This window comes from Aquarana catesbeiana, linkage group LG03, assembly GCF_042186555.1.
Source record: "Aquarana catesbeiana isolate 2022-GZ linkage group LG03, ASM4218655v1, whole genome shotgun sequence".
NCBI classification, from domain to species: domain Eukaryota; kingdom Metazoa; phylum Chordata; class Amphibia; order Anura; family Ranidae; genus Aquarana; species Aquarana catesbeiana.
Window position 1 is genome coordinate 273,563,649 of NC_133326.1, and position 22,971 is coordinate 273,586,619.

General features: G+C 39.8%; 1 protein-coding gene across 2 annotated transcripts in view; it reads left to right on the forward strand.

The window, feature by feature from the left end:
• The window catches only part of LOC141132081 (uncharacterized), a 144,777-nt gene extending 122,246 nt beyond the window's left edge, over nt 1-22,531 (forward strand). Inside the window, exon 11 of one of the 2 annotated variants that reach the window (XM_073620088.1) lies at nt 18,419-22,530. In XM_073620088.1, the coding sequence (XP_073476189.1) occupies nt 18,419-18,529 (111 nt within the window). In that variant the 3' untranslated portion in view covers nt 18,530-22,530. Of the gene's footprint in view, nt 1-18,418 lie in introns of both variants that reach the window. The other variant, XM_073620089.1, reaches the window with a different exon arrangement.
• The last annotated feature ends 440 nt before the right edge of the window (nt 22,532-22,971 follow it).

The window sequence follows — 22,971 nt, forward strand, 5'->3', positions numbered from 1 at the left end:
ACAGAGGGGGTCGCAGCCTTCCGACATTATATTACACTATTAAATGTTGTACATGGAAGTTTGCGGGACATATCTCTTCAATATCATGCTTTAATATATACATGTATTTTTTGGCTACCCGGTACTAGAGTCCCAAAATACGTGAATATGGTAAGAGACCGGGCGGTCCATGTCCTCAGATGTCTATCAAATTTTTTCATGAAAAAATGTAGATAAGTAAGTAAGGAGGTAGCTACCAGAGAAAGGAGAAGAAAGAAAGAAGAACAAGTAACAGATAGGTGGGGAGAAAAAGAGGAGGGGGGGAGTTGGGAAGGAAAAAAGGGAAGGGGGGGCAGTTATATTAGTCTCCGTGTTTCAGAGTGGCTATGAACTGTTGATCAATATAGGATTGTAGGGTTTCAGGTCCCAAGGAGGGATTTACCCTCTTCGGAGTATTTAAATAGGTTCCAGAGAGTCCATGTTTTCTTGTAAGTTTGGTGTCTATCTTGGGCTGTCATTATCAGATCCTCCATTTTATTTATGTCTTCTACTTTCCGTAACCACATCGATGTGGTCGGTGGAGATTGCTGCTTCCATAGTAGGGGAATGCAAGATTTGGCCGCATTTATCAAATGGCACAATAAGGATTTTTTATAGGTTTTGAGGGGTATAGTAGATATGTGAAGTAAAAAAAATGCCGGGTCATTCGGGATCTGGAAATCAGTGAATTTTTGGGAAATGGTACGAACCGCAGTCCAGAAGTTTGTCAACTTAGGGCATGACCAAAACATGTGCAGCATCGTTCCCTCTTCCTCATGACAACTCCAGCAGTATTCTGATGTGGCAGGAAAAATGGCATGCAAACGTTTAGGTGTTAGGTACCACCTTGTCAGGATCTTATAATTTGTCTCCTGTATTTTAGTGCATATTGAGGACTTAAGGGAGAGACTAATCATGTTTTGCTTCTGGACTGCAGTAAAAGTGCATTGAAGGTCTGTTTCCCATTTTGTAATGCATGGCAAACAAGGCGGCTGGGGAGGTGTATTCAGCAAAGCATACATTTTGGATAGAACCTGTGGTAGTGGTTCTGTGTGTCCATACAGATTTCTTCAAACGTGGTTAGAGATCTAGTATAGCTTTGAGGGTTCGGGATAGTCTGAAGAAAATGGTGAACTTGTGCTGCGTCCCAGAATAAAAGTTTGAACGGGGCCATAAGATCCATTAACTCTGATATGGCGGGCCATTTATCTTGTTTTACAAATTGTGATGCTAATACACAATTGGAGTTTCTTAATGTCTGGAACGGTGTAGGTGAGATCCCAGAAGGGAACTTGGGGTTACCTAGAATCGGAGTTAAGGGTGACGTTTTGGTTGTTAAGGAATTTTGTAATGTAGCCTGAAAGCATTGCCTGATAGTGTTCCCTATGAGAGGATGTGATTTCAATTCTAAGGGAAGAGAGTCACTGCACCACAGCGCGGTCTGCAGAGGTATAGTGGTTTAATGTTGTTCTATTTGTGCCCACAGTTTAGAGTCCCTATGAGGGCGCCAATCTATAACTCCACCCAAGTGGACTGCCTGATAGTATTTCCTGATGTCTGGTAGTGCTAGTCCTCCATAATGTTTTGGTATGGAAAGTTGGGTTCTTGGGATGCAGGGTTTTTTATGTGCCCAAACGAAGCGAGTGAAAAGAGTTTGTACTTGTTTGAAGTATGTGGGGGGTATCTTAATCGGTAGGGCCTGGAAGAGGTATAGAAATTTTGGAAGTATACTCATTTTGAGTAAGTTGCACCGCCCAAACCATGAGTGTATACCCTTATTCCATTTGTCTAGCAATATCCTGGTCTTTGCCAGTAGAGGGGGGAAATTACTCTCATATATGAGACAGATCCGATGGTATGTTCGTACCCAAGTAAGTCAAGGAGGAGGATGTCCATCTGAATCTGAAATTTGTTTGTAAGTTTGGAAGACTATACACTGGTATTGATATCCCCATGGCTTCAGATTTAGTGAAATTTATTTTTAGGTTTCCCATATGTCTCGAATTCTTTGAGAAGATTTGGCAAGGACACTCCTGGGTTGGTCAGTGAAAAGAGCAGATCATCTGCATAAGCCAATATCTTGTGTTGCAAAGGACCAACTGATATTCCTTGGATGTCGGGGTTTAATCTGATTTTAGATAGAAAGGTTTCTAGGGAGAGAGCAAATAGGAGAGGGGATAAAGGGCATCCTTGTCTTGTCCCGTTTGTTATTGGGAAGGGGTCCGATAAGACTCCATTTGCCTTTACTTGGGCTGTTGGGTTAGAATATATTCCGGCTATTCAGTTGAGCATCACCTCCCCCAGACCAATATGTCTGAGTACCGCAAACATAAATGACCAGTCTACCCGGTCAAATGCCTTTTCAGTGTCGGTATTTATAAAAACACATGGGATTTTCTTAGACCGTGTGACGTATAATAGATTCCATTAATATAATTTCAAGCTATTTTCATTTTTTTCAAAAATCTAAAGCTTTCATTAAAATAATATCTAGTGATCCATGAAGACCCTATTCAGGCACTTCCTGTAATGCGGTCAAAGATCTCTCCCCCTATGCCACCCCTACACAATGGGTCAGGAAGCTGGTTCAGAGCAATGATGTACAGTGGATGCAGCAGATGCCATGGGGGAGTGTAAGTAGACAGGAAGTGACTGAAAAAGGCTGGGTGAGATCAGCAGCACCGAGGTGAGAAAGGATGGAATAAATGTAAAAACAGTATTTTATGGAAAAAGCATGGTAGTTTATGATATACAGGCTCTGATAGGTCATAGTCATAAAATCCTCAGCCCAACAATGAGTCATACGTTTGCATAATTTAGGACACAGTGAAACACATTTTTATATGTCTATAGACAGGTTGCCAATTTTTCAATTACTTTATGACTTGTTTTGCAAGTCTGAGTAGGTAGCTGAGCAGGTCAAGTAAGAGCTCAGAGCCATGGTAAAACACCTACAGAGAAAATGGCTATCTCTATAAGGACTTTCATGAAGATACAGCTGCAACATTGTAAGCAATCTGGATTTGCTGCTGCTTTCTGCCAAGCTGGCAGGGTGCACTTATACCTGTCTGTAGGAGAAACTTGGGCATATGTCACAGATACTTTAGGCCTGAGGCCCACCACTTTGAATAAAAAGTGTCAACATGTGGGGGAGATTTACTAACTCTGGTGCACACAGAATCTGGTGCATAGCAACCAATCAGCTTCTAACGTCAGCTTGTTCAATTAAGCTTTGACAATAAAACCTGGAAGCTGATTGGTTACTATGTACACCAGATTCTGTGTGAACCAATTTTTAGTAAATCTCCCCCACATTGTTTTCCAATAGTTTACGTGAAGTAACGAGGCAACCTTCTGTACAGCCATTTCTACACATCAGACATCCAGTACATTTAATGTCAGTGCAGACACTTCAGAACTAAGAAAGTTTAGACAATTCTCCCATTCTCTCTCCGCTGTGAGTCCAGCTATTGTGGGTCCTTATCCAAAGCCTCCTGTCAGTTCATCCCTGAAGGGCCCTCTCTCCTGTCTAGTACCAACAACAGAAAATTTCCAAGCACACTTACAAGTTAGGTTGCAAAAAAAAAAAAAACCCAGATTAGCCATGTTAACCTCCCTGGCGGTATGATTATTTCAGATTTTAGGTGCTGAAAGTGGTACAACTATTTTGCATGGAAATTTGGCATTTTATATTGTAGGCTTGTAATTCTTAACAATAACACACTTAAATCTGTCCACCAAGAGTATAGTAGATATCCCGGGTATGATGAAGTTTGAAACACAAAAACATAAATTATAATATAATAAATAAATATAAATAATTAAAAAAAATAATATCATAATAATAAAATAAATTTCCCCACAATTCACTATCGCTCATTTCTGCAAGTGTTCTAATTTACTATTGCTGTTTTCTAGCTGGTCTAAAGCCACTTTTGACGTGAAGGGACACTTTTTGGTTGCTATGGACAATCTCCAGTTTCCAGGCAGAAGGAACAGTATATATCATATAAAACTGCATGCAGGGCATTGGACAAAGCACTGGGGACAAAAAGAATGTGAAATAATTTCATACAGTACTGTAATCTGTAAGATTGCAGTACTGTATGTGTTATAATTTTGGCACAGAGAGGCTTCGGAGGAGACAGAGCCCGCAGACACAGCGGGGGAGACATTACAGGATCCTGGGGACAAGGTAAGAAACACTGCACCAGGATCCTGCAATGTAATCCCCAGTGTGGCTCTGGGTTACCGCTAATGGTGCTGAAATTTACCCCCGAGCCACACTCGGGAAAACCACCAGGGAGGTTAAAAACAGAGGGTTTAATTGGACACATTTGCAAATATATGTGAAAGCCACAGTGCCTTGTCAAGGCTCCTCTGTATACTGTGGCCTGTGGCCCTAACTTTATAGTTTTGAGAGTCTCCAAGTTGGAGCACATATAGCATTGGATAAATTAAGGGCAGATTTGCCTTGAGGGAGCAAACTCCTCCTTAAAGGCACAGGGACGCACTGGATGCCCAGCAAAAGCACAAAGGCAGCTGAAGGCATCCAATGTGTCCCCATGCCAAATTTAGCCGACAAGCGTTGCATATAAGTGACAACCATCCTAATCTATAAACTAGCCTTTACAGTAAGGTACACATGGAAGGGCTTTGCACATTACAAACAGCTCTCTCCTGCCTAGGTCACAAACCTATATAATGTAAGTCAGAGGTGACCTGTTCCCATACTCCCATCTGACTAGAGCTCCACCCACCACAGTTTTTAAAAGTGTACTGACACCACCCACCAACCATCAAGGAGAGGGGCCTCATTAAAAGGGAAACCAACTTTTGCTTACACTCTCTCCCTGTTGTCATTGGTATGTCCCTGTGCCTGTGGGTATCACAAATTTGGGAGAAACTGGCCTGAACCACACACTTAAATAACATATTACAGAAGGCATATATAACAATATACCGACCTGGTATGAAGCTTAAAACATGTTGCAAACTTTAGAACATGAAAATACACAGTATGCTTAAAAAAACAGGGAGGGAAAACATTACACCATGACAGAGCACATATACAAGCATAGGTAATAATTGGGTAGAAAACAAAATAGAAGAGTCTGGATGGCCGCACTTCCGTGGAAAAAGCACCTTTATTGTAGTGAAGGACCCAGGTTACATGAAGATAGCTAAGTTACTTAGCTATGAGTAAGCATCTGTTGATGTGAAACGCGTTAGCTAGCAGTTGTCCTGTGTATCCATCTTCATGTAACCTGGGTCCTTCACTACAATAAAGGTGCTTTTTCCACGGAAGTGCGGCCATCCAGACTCTTCTATTTTGTTTTCTACTCATCGTGCAGAGCCAGCAGCTGTGAGGCTGAGGGAGGACCTATTGTTTAGAAGTGGTTATCCTGTGAGCGGCTTGCCTATTTTCTTCATAGGTAATAATTGGGTTTAGGGTAATCCCACCACTCTTCAGTCACAGGATGTTGCCTGTGAACGTAATGCTGGATGTCATCTCCTTCCGACCGAGACAACAACACTTTGTCCATGTGAATGTGAAACCATAGGCAACAGCGATGGAATTCCTGAGTAGTCAGGGAATTTCTGACAAGGTACTGCTGACATTTTGGCACCTTTAAATGCTCCCAAACAGCAGTCTCATATGTCTTTTGCAATTCGGCTTCCACGAGTTTGAACAGGGCTTCTGGAATGTATGGAAACCCAAGTCCATAGTTCACGCACATGGCAAACCAAGACATCCAGGTCAAATGGTGCAAGTAAGAGCTGGATCTCTGTTCTGTGGTGTCCCCCCCGACTCCTCAGCCCCTTTCATCTTGTCCTCAAAAATAACAAAAGAGCATTGTTCTTCTTACCTTGTGGAACTGGGGTTTCTCTTCAACCCCTTGGGGCAATGGAACACCCCATTATGCACCTGGTGCTTCCTCTGTAGTCACAGCAGCCACTCTCGGAGGATCGTTGGAATGCTGTTCTGCCTCCTGCACCTTTGGCACCACCTTGGCAAAGGACACAGCAGTTGCTTCGCTACTGGTTCCACTGGTTAGCAGTTGCTCCACCACAGGCGTCAACACAGACTGCCGACCACACAGTTTCCTTATCCCACAGTATTCCCCTCTTGCAAGGACTCTCGTAATCAGGGAGGACCTCATAGTGGAATGCCCGGCTGTTCTCTCAGCAGGCCCAAGGTGCCATCTTTGTCGTAAACTCTCCACAATTTGGAGAGACATTCAGAAGTGTCTCTTTCACTTCCTGCAGCAGATGGCAAACCCTTTTTGAGGAGTTGCCTACAGCCCAATATCCACTGTGATACCCTTCCAATTAGATGTGTGCAGTTCGTTTCATTCCGAATTGAAATTTCAGATGAATTTTCATTTTTCGGAAATTCGGATGTACAGAATTTAAACGAATCCGAAATAACGAAAAAAAATTTTGGACGAAATTCGAATTCAAATAGTTTTCAAATATTTTTCGAAATCGAATGGGGTTTGAATTTAAATAGTTTTCGAATTTGAATAGTTTTCAAATAGTTTTGAATTTGAATAGTTTTCAAATAGTTTTGAATTTGAATAGTTTTCAAATTTGAATAAAATAAAATAGAATAGAAAATAAAGGAATAGAATAGGAAAAAAAATGGGGGGGGGGGGGGGGCGTGTACGAGTGGCTCGTAGTATGGTGGACGCTTAGGACCAGAGCTCCAGCCTCCGTTCCCTCATGCGAAGCTCCCGCTCAGCTACATCAGCACTCACAGCTCCAGGAGCCCTCTTACCCGATCCCAAAATCATCCAGCTACCCCGCAGGCATTTTATGGGTAAGATTGGTGATCAGAGGCACATTTACCAGAGGCACTCATCACAGGCCGCTTTCAAGCCTTGCCAGCTCATGGATTGTTACCTGCGTAGGCCACAATCCCCGGTCTCAGGTAGTCCGGAGGATCCTGCAAAGTCAGCCTACTCACTCTCGCTCGTCGATCCCTCTCTTTACGCTGAACGGCCCTCACACAAAGCACAACCACTCGTACAGCCAGCTTTGGCAACAATGGTGACTGTGGAGGTTTTGGATTCAAAGCTGCAGGCCCTGCTTCAGAGTCTGACCCGGGACATTGCCAAGGAGGTGGGGAAGATAGCACATGAGCTCAGGGGGGAAATTGATCAACTGGGGGGAATGCACAGATACACTGGAAACCAAATTTGACGGCATAGTGCAGTATGTCCATGTTTTGGGGGAAAAAAACACTACTTTTAAATATACAATATCCCAATTGCAAATGCAACAGGAGGATCTGGAAAATAGGGAACCTTGCCAGAACCTGCGGATTCGAGGGGTCCTTGAATCCATTACAGATAAAGAAATACGTCCTTATCTCCTTGCACTGTTTGTTACTCTGGCACCCCATATTCCTGATATTGATTGGCGCCTAAATAGAGCCCACAGATCTCTGGCTCCTAAGCCGCCTCAAGGTGCCAACCCCAGAAACATCATTGTTCGTTTCCACTTTTATGAAAGCAAAGAAGCTCTCACCATCACCATTCGCAATAAAACACGGGTAGAATTTAAAGGTGCAAAAATGTAAATCTTCAGTGACTTGTTACCTATTACCCTGGCGAAACGGCGCAACCTACATCCTGTCACTGCACATCTGCAAGCCCACCAGGTTCCATATCGTTGGGGCTTTCCATTCTGCCTCTCAATGAGACGTTCCTTAGGAACTTAGGTCTTCCACCTTTCCCTGAAGAAGACCTGCTCCAGCTCCCAGACCACTCTCCACTCCTGGGAAGATCTGAACCTCAGTCTGCCAGAGATCGCGGAAAGCTTCCTCCACTCCACAGCGAGCTGCAACATCCAGAGACCCCACCAGAGGATCATCATCTGACTGCTTTACTACTTTATCTCTACACAGATGTCTCTGTTCCCACCTGTGTGTTTTAAGACTCTGGCTCAAGAGTCTGGACCCCCCTCTTTCTTTGTTTTGGGATCACCACCCTTGTTGACGCCTGTTAAACTGTTACTCGTTTGGATGTTTCCTGTTTGTTTCTTCCACAAGCCATTGGACGAGGCCTGTGTGTTGGATCTTACGGGCTGTCGTGTCCCTCTCCATGGTCTTGGGAACTGACCATGGACTCCTGAGGTGCATGCTCTCCTCAGGCATTATACCTACATTTTTTTTTTTGTTTTTTTATTATTTTTTCTTTTTGGTTTTGATTTTGATTCTATTTTTATTTTTGATTTTACCTTCTTTTTTAGATCATTTTTTGATCTTCTTTGGAATCACTATTGTGCTCTAACAGCAACACTTTTTCCCTTTTTTGTTATCTGTACTATAATGGTTTTAGTGTTTTGTACATCATGGTTTAAGCACATTTTCCTGTTTATTGACGCAATGCTTGCAATGTCTCCACGGTCTAGTCATGGCTGTCAGTATCATCTCATGTAATGTAAAAGGTTTGAACTCCATTCGTAAATGCCGGTTGGCATTGAAGGAGTTCAAATCCTCTAACGCAGATGTGGTCATGGTTCAGGAGACACATTTCCGTGCAGAGGGATCATTCAAATTTGCATCTAAGTTTTTCCCACTGCCTTTGTGGCGTCTGACCCTTCCAGCAAAGCTGGAGTAGCAATTCTATTCAGATGCTCCTGTTCCATACGCATCAAATTATCTTACCTAGACCCTCATGGCCGCTATGTCCTCCTGAGCTGTGATCACATGAATAGTTCCTTTACCCTAGCTAATGTTTATGCACCCAGTTCGGGGCAGATTGGGTTCCTTGAGGAGGTTTTTGATAAAATGTTTTCTCGCAACCCTTTATGATCATGGGTGGACATTTTAATCTGTGCATGTCTCCGACCAAGGATAAATTCGCCCTATTTCAAACTACCCCATCTCTTCAAGTACAAAAACTTTCTTCCTCGTTCCGAAAACGTATCCGAGCTTGCAATATGTTTGATACATGGAGGGTGAAACACCCAACTGACAAACAATTTACATTTTACTCCCCGCCTCACAAACTATATACGAGACTTGACCACTTCTTTATCTCTGCACCCTTACTGACGCATGTAGTTAATTCTGCAATAAACCCGATTACTTGGTCGGACCACGCAACCATAGTACTTGACCTTCTTCTATCTGCTCCAACCCCCAGAAAATGTCACTGGCGCCTTAATGAATCCCTCTTTAATATTCCTGATGTCAAGCTTCACTTGCAGCGAAAACTGACTGAATTCTTTCAACTCAATGAGGGTACGGTATCTGGGATCTCCACTCTGTGGGAAGCCCATAAGGATTTTTTCAGAGGTGAATGTATTTCCTCTGGATCTCGCCTAAAGCATAAATCTACCCTCCAATGCTCTTCTCTTTTAACCCAACTGTCTGCAGCGGAGGAACGCTTACTCAACTCCCCCACTGTGGATTGTGTCTGTGCTATAGTCTCTCTTTGTAACTGTATTGAAATCACTAGATTTAAGCAAAATCTCTAAGTCCTTGTTATGGGCCAGACAAAAATGTTATGAATACGCTAACAAGCCTCATAGAATGCTGGTCCATAAATTAAAGCTACGCCCTCTTGTCTCTATTCCTTACTTTCTGCTACAATCCGATGGAAATCCAACATATTGCCCTCGGACCATGACTAAAGTCTTTGGTGAATTCTACCAGAAACGCTATAACTGTTTACCTACAGACCCGAATTCTCAGTTCACACAAGAGAAATTGAATACCTTTGTTGCTTCCCTACAACGCCCACAATATCCCCTGATAATCGTTCTGTGCTAAACGCACCTATAACTGTCGAGGAAATCACTGAGGTTATTAGTCATTTACCATCACATAAGTCTCCAGGCCCTGATGGAGACCCCTACTCCTATTATAAGACATTCCTCCAGACTCTCGCTCTCCACATGATAAATGTGTTTGCCTCTCTGATGAAAGGAACATCCCCCACACCCAGTTTTTACATGCTTTTATTACGGTCATCCCGAAACCAGACAAGGACCCGACGATTCCTGATAACTACCGCCCCATCGCTCTACTAAACTCTGATTATAAATTGTTCACGAAAATCCTGGCAAATAGACTGTACTTACTGCTCCCTTCTCTAATACACAAAGACCAGGTTGGTTTTGTCCCTACTAGACATGCGGGGGACAACACCAGATGTACTACTGACCTCCTAACCAAAACTAAGCAACCTGCCACAGTGTTAAGCTTGGATGCTCAGAAAGCGATTGACCTCTTAAATTGGTCATTCATGTTGGCCATACTATCCAGATATGGATTCTCGGGTCCATTTATGCAGGCCCTTAAGGCATTATATTTTAAACCTATTTCCCAAGCACAGCTTGCCTCCCATTTGTCTGCGTTATTTCCCCTGAGTAACAGCACTAGACAGGGCTGCCCCTTATCGCCCTTGCTTTTTATACTTAGTCTTGAACCTTTGGCAGCAGCCATTTGATCCCACCCTGATATAAGAGGGGTGATGCTGAGACACAGGGAGTACAAGCTGTCCTTATTTTCTGATGAAGTCCTATTGACAATAACACATCCCCACATCTCTCTTCCATCACTCCATGACACCCTATATTCATTCAGTAGTCTTTCAGGATTTAAGTTAATTAATTAAGTTAATCAGACTAAAACTGAAGCCCTCCCTATACATAGCCTGACGGATCTCATCTCCCCACAGGGGGAATTTTAAATATCGTTGGTGTTCCCACTCACCTAAATACCTAGGTGTTCACCTGACTCCCTCATACTCCATGCTCTTTCAGGCCAATTTCCCCCTTTTATTTACAGAAATAAATAGATTATTGAAAACATGGTCAAATTTTCCCATTTTCCTTCTTGGGAGGATCAATGTCCTCAATACTTCCTAAACTGCTGTATCTATTTGAGACACTAGCAGTAATGATCCCTATGCCCCAACTGAAAGCACTTCAGGGAAATTCACTGAATTTTATATGGAACAACACTTCTCATAGGATAGCAAGCTCAGTGGTCCAGGCTTTATGAACCAGGGGAGGTTTGGAAGCTCCTGACCTATTAAAATGTTACTATGCTACACACCTGAGAGCCATAGCCTCTTGGACGTCCAGGTACACCCCAGACAGATGGTCTGACATTGAAATTGGGATCACCTCTCCTGCTCACCCTTGCTGCATGTTATGGCCATCCTCTGACAAATCCATCTCTCAACTGCGAAGTGTATGTTTGAACCCGATGTTATTCACACTTCTGATTTGGAAATGTTGCTCAGGTAGATACTCTGTCTCTTCTTCATGCTCGCCACTTGTGAACGTTATATTCAACCCAGAAATCCCAGACAGTTTATCCTATAACCCTATGCTACCATGTACCCAAGCTGGTATTTTTCAGTTACGCCACTTGGTACATCCAGTGACACGTAAACTCCTCTCCTTCTCTGGCCTACGATCCAAGCATAAAATCCCAAAATCTCTCTTTTACTCTTTTTTACAAATTAATCTTTTTTTGCCACCAAAATCCCTCATATGACTTTAGACATGCCAACCGAATTTGAACTGTTATGCTCAATAGGCCCTTATGAACCCCACCTAATCTCATCTATCTATAAAATCCTACATGCAGCTCCCCCCCGACTGAAAACAGTTATGCATACATGAGGAAATGGTCCCATATTCTGCAACGACCTATATCCCTAGGTGAATGGGGAAAAATATGGGACTCTACATCTAAAGTTTCACGGTGTGTGGCACAGAGAGAGACTGCTTACAAAATACTTATGTCCTGGTATATGACTCCAGACTTTTTACTTGCTCGAAAGCTGACATCATCTGGGCAATGTTGGAGATGTGGTTTATCCTTAGGTACCCATTATCATATATTTTGGGAATGCACTGCACTTATACCCTTCTGGACACAAGTTCATAACCTCCTGGGAAAGGCCCTAGATATACCTATCCCCGTAAACCCCACCATCTACTTTTAGGCCTCCCACTCCCGGATACACCCAAAGCTACTAGAAGATTGATGGCTTTTATTTTACTGGCAGCCAAACGTGCCACAGCTCAATGTTGGCTGTCTACCTCTCTTCCTTCTTTTATGCAGTTTCTCTCAGCCATAGCTGATATACGCAGAATGGAGCGCCTGACTGCTGTGATAGATGACTCCCTGCTAAGATTTAACAAAATTTGGGGGAAATGGGATATTTCTGAATATAATACTGAGACGCTACCTCCAGTTCTATAACATTATAACTTATGTACACATCACATTGGTCAGTATAAAATAGCTCCTGTTCAGTTTCCTCTTGATTTCACATTCACTGTCATATCACTTGTACCATGATGTTTCACCATTGAGTTTCCTTATATTACCTTTCATCTATTGCATTTATGCATATTGTTATGCATTCTTTTTTGGCTATCACTTTTGAAATGTACAATCGTTGTTGTATGCTTTGAAAAATGTAATAAACAAACAATAAAAAAAATACTATAGAAAAGAATATAACAGAAAATAAAAGAATAGAATATAATAGAGTAAAACAGAACAAAATAGAAAATAAAATAAAATAACATAATAGACTAGAATATAATAGAAAAAATAGACTAGAATAACATAGAAAGAATATAACCAACTTCTGAAATTTGAATTTCAAATAGAATACATTTGAATTCTAATACATAAGAAAAGAATAAAATAGAAAATAATAGAATAGAAAAAAAATAAACTATAGACTATAATAGAACATAAAAGAATAAAAAAAAATGAATAGAATAGAACGAATATAACCATTTACCAAAATTCAAATAGAATCAATTCAAATTTGAATAAAATAGAAAAGAATAGATTAGAATAGAATAGGAAATAACAGAATAGTATAGAAAAAAAGTACAGAATAGAATAGGAAGAATATAACCAAAATATATCTACAAAAATAAATTTTAATAGAATTTAATAGAACATACAATAATAGAACAGAAAATAATAGAATAAACAAATAGAAAAAGATTACAAATAAAAAAACAATAAAATAGAATAGAATAGAAAGAATAAAACCATTTCCCAAAATTCAAATAGAATCAATTTGAATTTGAATTGAATAGAAAAGAATAGAATAAAAAAGAATAGAATAGAATAGGAAGATGGTTATATTCATTCTATTCTGTCGGTTTTTTCTATACGATTGTGTTATTTTCTATTCTATTCTACTCTATCTTTTCTATTCTATTCAAATTTGAATTCATTCTATTTGAGTTTTGGAAAATGGTTATATTATTTCTTTTCTATTCTACTGTGTCTTTTAATTCTATTCTTTACTATTCTATTTGAATTTCAGAAGATGGTTCTAATCTTTCTATCTAATTATATAATTGTTTTATTCTATTCTATTCCTTTCTATTCTATTCTAGTCTGTTCTTTTATTTTTTATCCTATTTAGTTCTGTTTTACTCTATTATATTCTATTCTTTTACGTTCTGTTGTATTCTTTTCTATTCTATTCTATTTTTTTCTATTCTATTCCTTTATTTTCTATTCTATTTTTTTCTCCTCGGAAACTGGAAAACGATTTTAATTCAAAAACAATTCAAAACCTTTTTGAATTCTAAAACAATTTGAATTCCAAAGCTATTTGAAATTGATTAAAAACTTTTCGAATCTATCCAAATTCAAATTTGAAAAATTTGAATTGATTAGAATACGAATAAACAAAACTAATTCCAAAAATGAAATAAACGGATCAAACTAATTTAACTAAACAAATTTTTGTAAATAACTTCTAATGTGGTAAAGTAAATCGAGGTGTAGATACCTTTGCAACTGCGTACCTTGCTGTGTACATGTTCTCACAATGTCATCATTGTCCCAAAGGCTCTAACAACTGCGCAAAAACTGATCAGACAGAGCTTGCCATGGGATAAACTGGTACTTTTTTTTTAAATCTATAAAAAAATGTGTGCAGTAATTTGTAACAGTAGATGAAACATTGGCACACCAACTTTAGGTTTTCTAAAGCAGAAATATATAGGATAAGAATATTTAGGTGTTCTAAAGAATGTCTTCTGGGAAGTGACAGTTGAGAGCAACAGTTTTGATGAATGCAATTGAATTGGTGATGGGTGATGGTGGATTAGCTTACAAAGTTACCACTGTTGCAAACTAAAATTTAATGTTTGGACTGTGATTTGCTTCTTATGGAAAAAAAAAAACTTGCTGAGCATGCATGTTCAGATGTCTAAAGAATTTAATGATGCTGTGGGTGCCTAAATTGAAGAATATATAGGACAGCCCTCAGACATATATATTGGGGTTGATTTACTAAAGGCAAATAGAAAGTTCACTTTGCACATGATTAGGCATTCTTTATAAAGTGAAATTTCACTATCTACCTTTTTCAAACGATTGGAACACGCTCAACTGCAATTTGTCTGCGCACATAAAAAAACGCGATTAAAGTTCAACACAATAACTCATTTAAAAAATGAAGGAGGTATACCACACATATTACAAGGGTCATAGACTGGCACTGCCATGCACAAAATAAAGATTGGATTGCTATTAAAAAATGCATCCTCCCCTTTACCCCTCAAATTTCTGCCTCGGATTCAAAAATCATTCTACCCATAATCTTTAAAGCAACATCCCTTTATCGGCAACACATTACAGATCTTTCATCTGATTTCCTCTAACTATGACCTAGCTTCAATTGCTGGTCCTCTCACTCAGATTACAGATAATCCAGAGTTCAGTCCAGGAATGCAAAACAAAGTGTTCCCCACCACCACCAAGGGCTCCCCATTATTAGTCTTCCATTGCTGGTAAGCTGGACTGGTAAAGCCAAGACAAGATCTCCAAAGTCTATGCAATGTACAGGCATTTCCCGGATGGACATATTTACAGGTGCGTAGCTATCTTACGAGCCACAAACTGAAACATTACTTCTCTAGGACTCCCACTCAATTTGAAACCATCTGCATGGACGCAATAACAGTTTAAAAAAAACACTTCCCTAGCCTATTCTTGGCTCCAAGCCTCTATTAATAAGCAGAAGGTCAACTTCAAATCTAAGTGGGAATTAGCTTTAGGCAAGGATTCACTGACTCCCAATGGGAAAAAGCCTTTATTCTATCTCACAAGTGCTCTATCAGCACAAGACTGCAAGAAACCTCATACAAGCTACTTACACAGTGGTATGCCACACCTGTCAGATTACACTCTTGGTACCCACAAACCACAGATGTGTGCTGGAGATGTAGTGATGACGTAGGCTCAATGTTACATATTTGTAACATTTGGTAATTTTGAATTTCTAGAGAAATGTATGTGACCTAACTCGGAAAATAACAGAGACAAACATAGAGCTGGATACAGCTCTCTGTCTTCTCCATATTTCCATCCAACCCATTCATCGATACAAAGAATATCGAGTCAATCATTTGCTTAATGCAGCAAAAATTCTGATCCCTAGATCATGGAAAACTTCATATACACCATCTATTAAAGACTGGCTTTCAGAAATATATTTTGGAAGAGACTTTGGCTATCTCAAATGACTGATTAAAACATTACCACAATATCTGGAAAACCTGGATTGAATTAAAATATTCAGCGGACTATGATCGTCTTATGGGCACTTGAAGTGGTCCTAGATTTAGCTTATCTTGTTGATTATTGCAATGTCTATTCATTGAGATACCCATTGTAAAAGCGTACGCACGCTCGGACATCCCGACAACAAAATCCTGGATTTATTTCCGACAGATGTTGGCTCAAACTTGTCTTGAATACACACGGTCGCACAAATGTTGTCGGAAATTCTAAACGTCAAGAAGGCGGTGACGTACAACACGTATGATGAGCCGAGAAAAATTAAGTTCAATAGCCAGTGCGGCTCTTCTACTTGATTCCGAGCATGCGTGGAACTTTGAGTGTCGGAATTGTCTACACACGATCGGAATTTACAACAACCAGCTCTTAAATTTTTGTTGTCGGAAATTCTGACAACAAATGTCCGTTGGAGCCTACACACAGTCGGAATTTCCGACAACAAGCTCGCATTGAACATTTGTTGTCGGAAATTCCAAGAGTGTGTATGCGGCATTATAGTTTTTTTTTTATGTCTTACACCTCCCTTATAAGTCTTTGATGTTCTATTCAGTCAAATGAGATTTGTCTAAAGTGTATTTTATTTCATTTTGTTTTGATGTTTGCATACCTTTACTGTTATCTTGTAACCCTTTTCATATTCCTGCCTATTTTATTTATATACATCACTTGTATATTTGTATACTTTAACATTTTTTCAATAAGAATTATATTGTAAAAAGAAAAAAGAAGAAGAAATCTCACCAGATTCACTGAGCTCTGGGGAAATTATTCTTAGTTTTGGCTTTCTTACGACAACCCAAATTACACTGTCAGGGCTCCTTACAACAGTCAAATTAATTTAACTTAAACATTTTTTTTTTCAAAAAACAAAAACTGTAAACTGTAACTATTTAAATGTGTTAGACAGAGTTAAGTTTTAATTTGTTTGCTGCTTACTTGAAGTGAACCTGCCCCCAGACTATGCAGACTTAAATTAAACTTTATTGTTGAGTTTCAAAAAGGGCAGACAGGCAGGAATTTTAATGCAGAAAAGACAGTCTGTCTCTTCTACATTAAAGTTACTTACCCGTCTGTCCACCCACGCACGTGCAGCTTACTGTACAAATTCAGCAATGCTGAATCTGACCAAGCTCCCACGCATGTGTGACGTCATCCCCGCCCAGCCAATGACAGTGGCCAGCGATCAAGACCCAGAAGCCAGCCACCCGAAGATGTCAGTGGACGGCGGGGTGCTCGGGGACGCTGCAACTCTAGATCCTAGGAGAGTATTGTTCCACTTTAAGTATTTATGTATTTTTTACGTACAGTCTTCAAAGTCTGCTGATTGAAATGGTATCACATTAGTGTGACGTTTATGTCCTAGTGAAATAACAAAGCTTGTAGTAAATGCATGTTTTTACCTTTAGGAACAATTTATTCCCCTTTCAACTTACATTGTAATGCATGCAGAGGGAAAAAAATAGATAAATAAATGATAAATAGCATAGCATTAAGACAAGATTAAGTCAGGTTGACAAGGGCATAGCATAATAGCAACTTTCTTACAGGTTTGGGTTCTCTAAAAATCCAAATGACATTGCTTGTGCAGTAAATGCAAATGTCATCTAGATCATTCAACATTTGTGTAGCCTTTAGCAGAGACCCTAGGGAATTTTTTATGCCACACAGTATTTGCACAGCGGTTTTTCAATTCCTTTAAAAAAAATACACGTGAATTAAAAAAACAAAAAAAAAAAACAATATATACCCCAATTTTTTGTAAAATAAAAAAGATGATACGCCAAGTAAATAGATACCTAACATGTCATGCTTTAAAATTGCGCACGCACGTGGAATGGCGACAAACTACGGTACTTAAAAATCTCCATAGGCGACATTTTAAACATTTTTACAGGTTACCTGTTTAGCATTACAGAGAAGGTCTAGCACTAGAATTATTGTTCTCGTTCTAACGTTTGTGGCGACACCTCACTTGTGTGGTGCAAACACCGTTTATATATGTGTGCGGACCTATAAACTCATTTGTTTCTGTGCATGAGCACAGGGGGATGGGGGCACTTTAAATGTTTTTTTCCTTATTTATTTTATTTTTTATTTTTACACTGTCCCTTTCATTTTTTTTTTTATATCACTTTTATTCCTATTACAAGGAATGTAAACAGTAAACATCCATTGTAATAGAAATAAGGATGACAGGTTCTTTATGGAGAGATCTGGGGTCAAAAAGACCCCAAATCTCTCCTTTACCTTTAAAAGCAAAAGATGAAGAAAAAATTTAATTTGATCTTTTGCGTTAAAAAAAAATGTTTACGTCCCTCCGGTCCTCCAAGGCCATGGAGGCGATCAAAGATGATCTGTTCTTTGTTCACTTCTGTGAACAGCCAACTGCACCATTGGATTGTTTCTCAGGCGGTAAGAACGGTAAGCTTAAGAAACATTGAGAGGGGAGGGACATCCCCTCCTGCCACTTCTGAAAGCGATCCAGCAGCTAACTTTGTTAACTGTTCACATTTGCTGGTGTCCTCAACCAAACTGTCTAACCATCAAATGGCAGGAGTCATCACATGATCACATGTGCAGCATCATAGTAGTTACAGACAGAAGCAGCTTCCTTGGCTAAAAAGGATAGGAGGGTTTAGTTCCCCTTTAAGTGACAGTGTTGTATTAATGTTTTTATTGTGATCAGTCTAAAGTTATGGTCAGTGTACAGCTTTTCAAAATGTGTTTGAGATTAAAACATACAATTAAAGATATAACAGTGTGCTATGTATATAAACTTTAATATACATTTTTGTATTCCAGACACCTGCAAAAGTACAGGAAAAAATTTTCTTTGAACTTGATATACTCCAAGGGTTTTTAGATTCAGCAGAAAGAACTGTGTCCAGAGAAGCCAATCACAATGGAAGATAAAGAACCTTCACGATATTTGTATTCTACGTGGCAGTAGTAATGGAATGCAAAAAAAAAAAAAAAAAGGATCAGTGCCAAAAGGATTCCAACGTGGTATATCTATAACATGGAAATGAGGCTTTAAGTAGGCCTCCAGCCAAATGTTTTTTGTTTTTTTTTGGATAGAGTGGAGGAAAAGGAGAACCTCTGCGAGAAGTGGGAGCTAATCTCTCTAAGGTGACAACAGTCACCAGGACATTAAATTAGGGTTAATCTCTTCATTGAGTATACATAAAGTAATAAATACCTGAGAGACGTTCCAACCCCAAATCTACATAAAGGTGTGACTATAGTTCTACTTTAAAAGCCCAACTCCATGAAAATAAAAAAAATCACCCTTACAGTGCTACACCCCCCCCCCCCACACACACACACACACTGCAAGGGCTAACTGTTTGTGGTCTAATGCCCTATACACACGGTCGGATTTTCCGACGGAAAATGTGCGATCGGAGCGTGTTGTCGGAAATTCCAACCGTGTGTGGGCTCCATCAGATTTTCCGACACACAAAGTTTGAGAGCAGGCTATAAAATTTTCCGACATTGATCGTGTGTACACAAATTCGACGCACAAAGTGCCACGCATGCTCAGAATAAATAAAGAGGTGAAAGCTATTGCCATCTGCCCCGTTTATAGTCCCGGCGTACGTGTTTTACTTCACCGCGTTCAGAATGATCGGATTTTCCGACAACTTTGTGTGATCGTGTGTATGCAAGACAAGTTTGAGCCAACATCCGTCAGAAAAAATCCTAGGATTTTGTTGTCGGAATGTTCGATCAATGTCCGACCGTGTGTACAGGGCATAAGTGTAGAGGAAATAGAAGAAACTACTTATCTTAATCCTCATTCCAGCAGGATCCCTACAACTGGTCTCCTGCAGCTCAATTGTAAGCTAAAATCAGCTCCGGTTACACTCTAGCCTCTAAAGTGTATAATACAAGGTTTATGTCCCTCTATGGTACATGAAGACGCTGAGGCTCCTCCCACTAAAATGAGAGTTGGTCGAAGGGTTGGAGCTGGCTGGAGCAGGATGTAGTGTAAGTGATAGATCATGTACTGAAACATCTTACACATAACAAGCATGTAACCCATGCAGTGTGGGAAGAGTACACTCAATGGTGATTTTTTTTTATTATCATTTTTGGGCTTTAAAGTAAAGCTATTACAAACCCTGGCAATTCAAACTAAGAATATGATAAAAAAGGGCACAAGCTGGGGCTGTCTTGTGGTGAAAAGCACATATCAAAAAAAGCCCTCTCCAAAGATTACCTATTTAGAGTAGTTCTTCACCCTAGAAACAAAAAAAAAAAAAGTCAGAAGCTACAAATACTGTAGTTGCTGGCTTTTAATAATTAGACACTTACCTGTTCAGGGATCCAGCGCAGTCCTCACCCAAGCTGGCTCTTCAGGTCCCCAGGGTCGGCATCTTTAGTGTGGGAAGCTACCTGTGATAGCTTGCAGCTTCACAGCCAGATTCCCACTACCCATGTGTGAGCTGCTCTGTGCTTTGGGAATGGTCCCACAGCTTTCTGTGACCTGTGATGTATCCTAGAAGGTTGCGGGGGAAGGGGAGTTGAACTTCTGTTCGAATCGCAGTATCGATCCAACTGGAAGTCAAAACCAGGTACCCGATCCCCCAAAAAGTGTCAAAACGGGGGGGGGGGGAGAGACAGACAAGTGGAACTTCACTTTTTGGGTGAAGTTCTGCTTTAACAGTGAGGCCATCAATCAAATTAAAGAACCAATATAGTAACTTGGGAGGGAGGAAGGGTTAGAGTCTTTAAACTTAAGATGTGCATATAATTTTAATTACCTATGGGCCCTTTCACACCCACATATGCATTTATGATGTGATTTTCATGCGTTTCCGCTGTTTTTTCTGGTTGCCTGACTCCCTGCATGCACCTGTGAAACATGAACATATGACTCAAAAAGCGCACCAAAAACACAATCGCATTTTTGACTCGTTTTTGATCTCCATTAATTTCAGTGGGGAGATGCGTTTTTGGTGCGTTTTTGAAAAGTGCACCAAAGATGTAGGACTTTTCAAAACGCTCTGCACCCACAGCGCACTGATGTGAAGCATTTCATAAAATTTAAAGGGAAATATTTTTTCTTGCGTTTTTTAGCAAGGTAAAAGTGCAGCAAAAATGCACCAGTGTGAAGAGGGCCCTTAGGCAGACCATATATTATGCAAATTTCTTTCCTTCAACCACGGAGTGAAGGAAAGAAAGACACTCGATTCCCCCATCAACACATTCAGTGTTGATGGAGGAATCCCCCTCACTGTGTTATTGTATTCTGACAATGGGAGGTTTCGCTGCCGTCAGAATGCAATGAGCACTGCTGCTGGCTATAGCCTTCCGCAGTGATCATACAAAAAAACAGGCAGGCTTGTTGTACATAAATCGAATGATAGATCCACTTCAGTACAACCAGCTTGCCCATAGATGCATTAAAATTTGGCTTTAATCTCTGTATTTACTTATCACTTGACATGCCGTTTTCACTGGGATTAACGTATGATAATGCATCTTGTCATCATATGCTCAATTTGGATTGCCAAAGCTTGCTGTGACAGGGTTATTTTAATGTAAATCCATCTTCATGCACCTACCACCTATCCAAGGAAACCAAGATGGCTGCACAAGAGTGTTGTACTGAAGATGTTGCTAACTCCACTGGACGATTAGTCATCTGACTAAACTGAATTCTACAAAATTTCACACGCCTGAAAACTGTTTTACAACATTACCTTAACTTCTGCCATAATCCATAAGGAAGCTCATTAAGTTATTTTACAAGAAAAATATGTTAAAATGATGTTGTTGCTTTGTTGTTACATTCCTGCAATGCTGTATTTAAGAGCTGTTTATCTACATGGACATCCATATTGCAGAAGACCAACACATGGAGCAAAATGAAGAATAATTCAGCATAAGAAGAAGCTATTTTATTCACAATTTATATGAAAATAATTATTTATATTTATTATCAGTATTACAATATAGCCCCATATTTTATTAAATTTAGTTGTTATTTTGTGATTCGCCATCAGCACTAGTAATAGGGAAATCTGCTTTGGTTCAATTTATGGGAACCTTCAGTGGACTTTTAAGACAAATAGGCAATGGATTGACAAACAAAGGGCACAATAAGTTGGACACTCACAGGCAAATATGTACGAATGCAAAAAATATTTTTTTAATAAAGTTAGATAGGGAGAGTGTCCTCTATTTTATATAATTTTTAGGGTGATATGGGAAAAACACAAATTCTTTAAATTCCGGCTTCAGAGATGCCTTTAAATTTGAACTCCGGAAAACCTAAAAATTCTCCCTTGTAGTTTGGCTGCTATTGTTAATTGCTTGTTTATTTCTGGGGGACTTTGTAAAGCACTTTATCTTACCCAATCTTCCATTACTGCAGGCTCCTCTGTGCTACTAGACTACAAACAAGTCATCAAAATATTTTACAGACTCCATGTTCAGTATGTAAGCACTTTTACTAGCCCACAGTTTATTGAGGAGAGACCAGGCACATTTAATGAAAAACAAAAACACTTTTTTACGCTATTTTAGGGGGACAATAACCACAAATATTATGGCTTGAAAGAGCACTGGAATATGCCAAAATAGGAGACAAAGAGCATGATATTGCCTGCAGCAAACACTAAAAATGTTACAACTGAAGAGCAGCATAAACATTATTTGTGACACCTTAACAATGACGGAGCAGAATAATACACCACAATGATCCTGCAGGCAAAAATGCCTAAGTTTGGCAGCTGAGGAGCAACAACAAAACACTCATCTCCAAAAATTGTGCTGCTACCCCAAAATAGCCTTTAAAGATAAACAGGATGAGATAGAGACTCATGTGCTCGGATAACCCCAGTACTCAGGCATTCAAATGTCCAATGAAAGAGAACAAAATCAGGCACCACGCTGTCTCAAAAATAAACATGTGATTTTATTAGATACATCCATTAAAATGAATCAATACCTTCAATTATTGCCGTGTTTCAGCCTCTTACATAGGCCTTAGTCATAAACCATAAAACATTCAAGGCTGCCCAACAGCTCGACTGCATACTAGACAAGCTGGAGTCATTATTTCATCCTTGAAACCTAGTAGTCAAATAGGTCATCCATTGTAAGTATCCACATCTGTACTTCATATACTCATACATACTCAAAACTCATATTGTTATTATGGGTTTTGGACTCCCTGTGACTGATGCCTGCAGCCAGGACTGGGTGATATATCATGAAGAAAGACCCAAAAGCTTCAGTTAGGCAGACACCACCACCACTGCTCCTCACTGACAGGAGAATCCAAGTCAGGTTGGTCATGAAAGTGGTTAATGCCACTCTCTGGAAAAGATATTAGGAGATTCTGT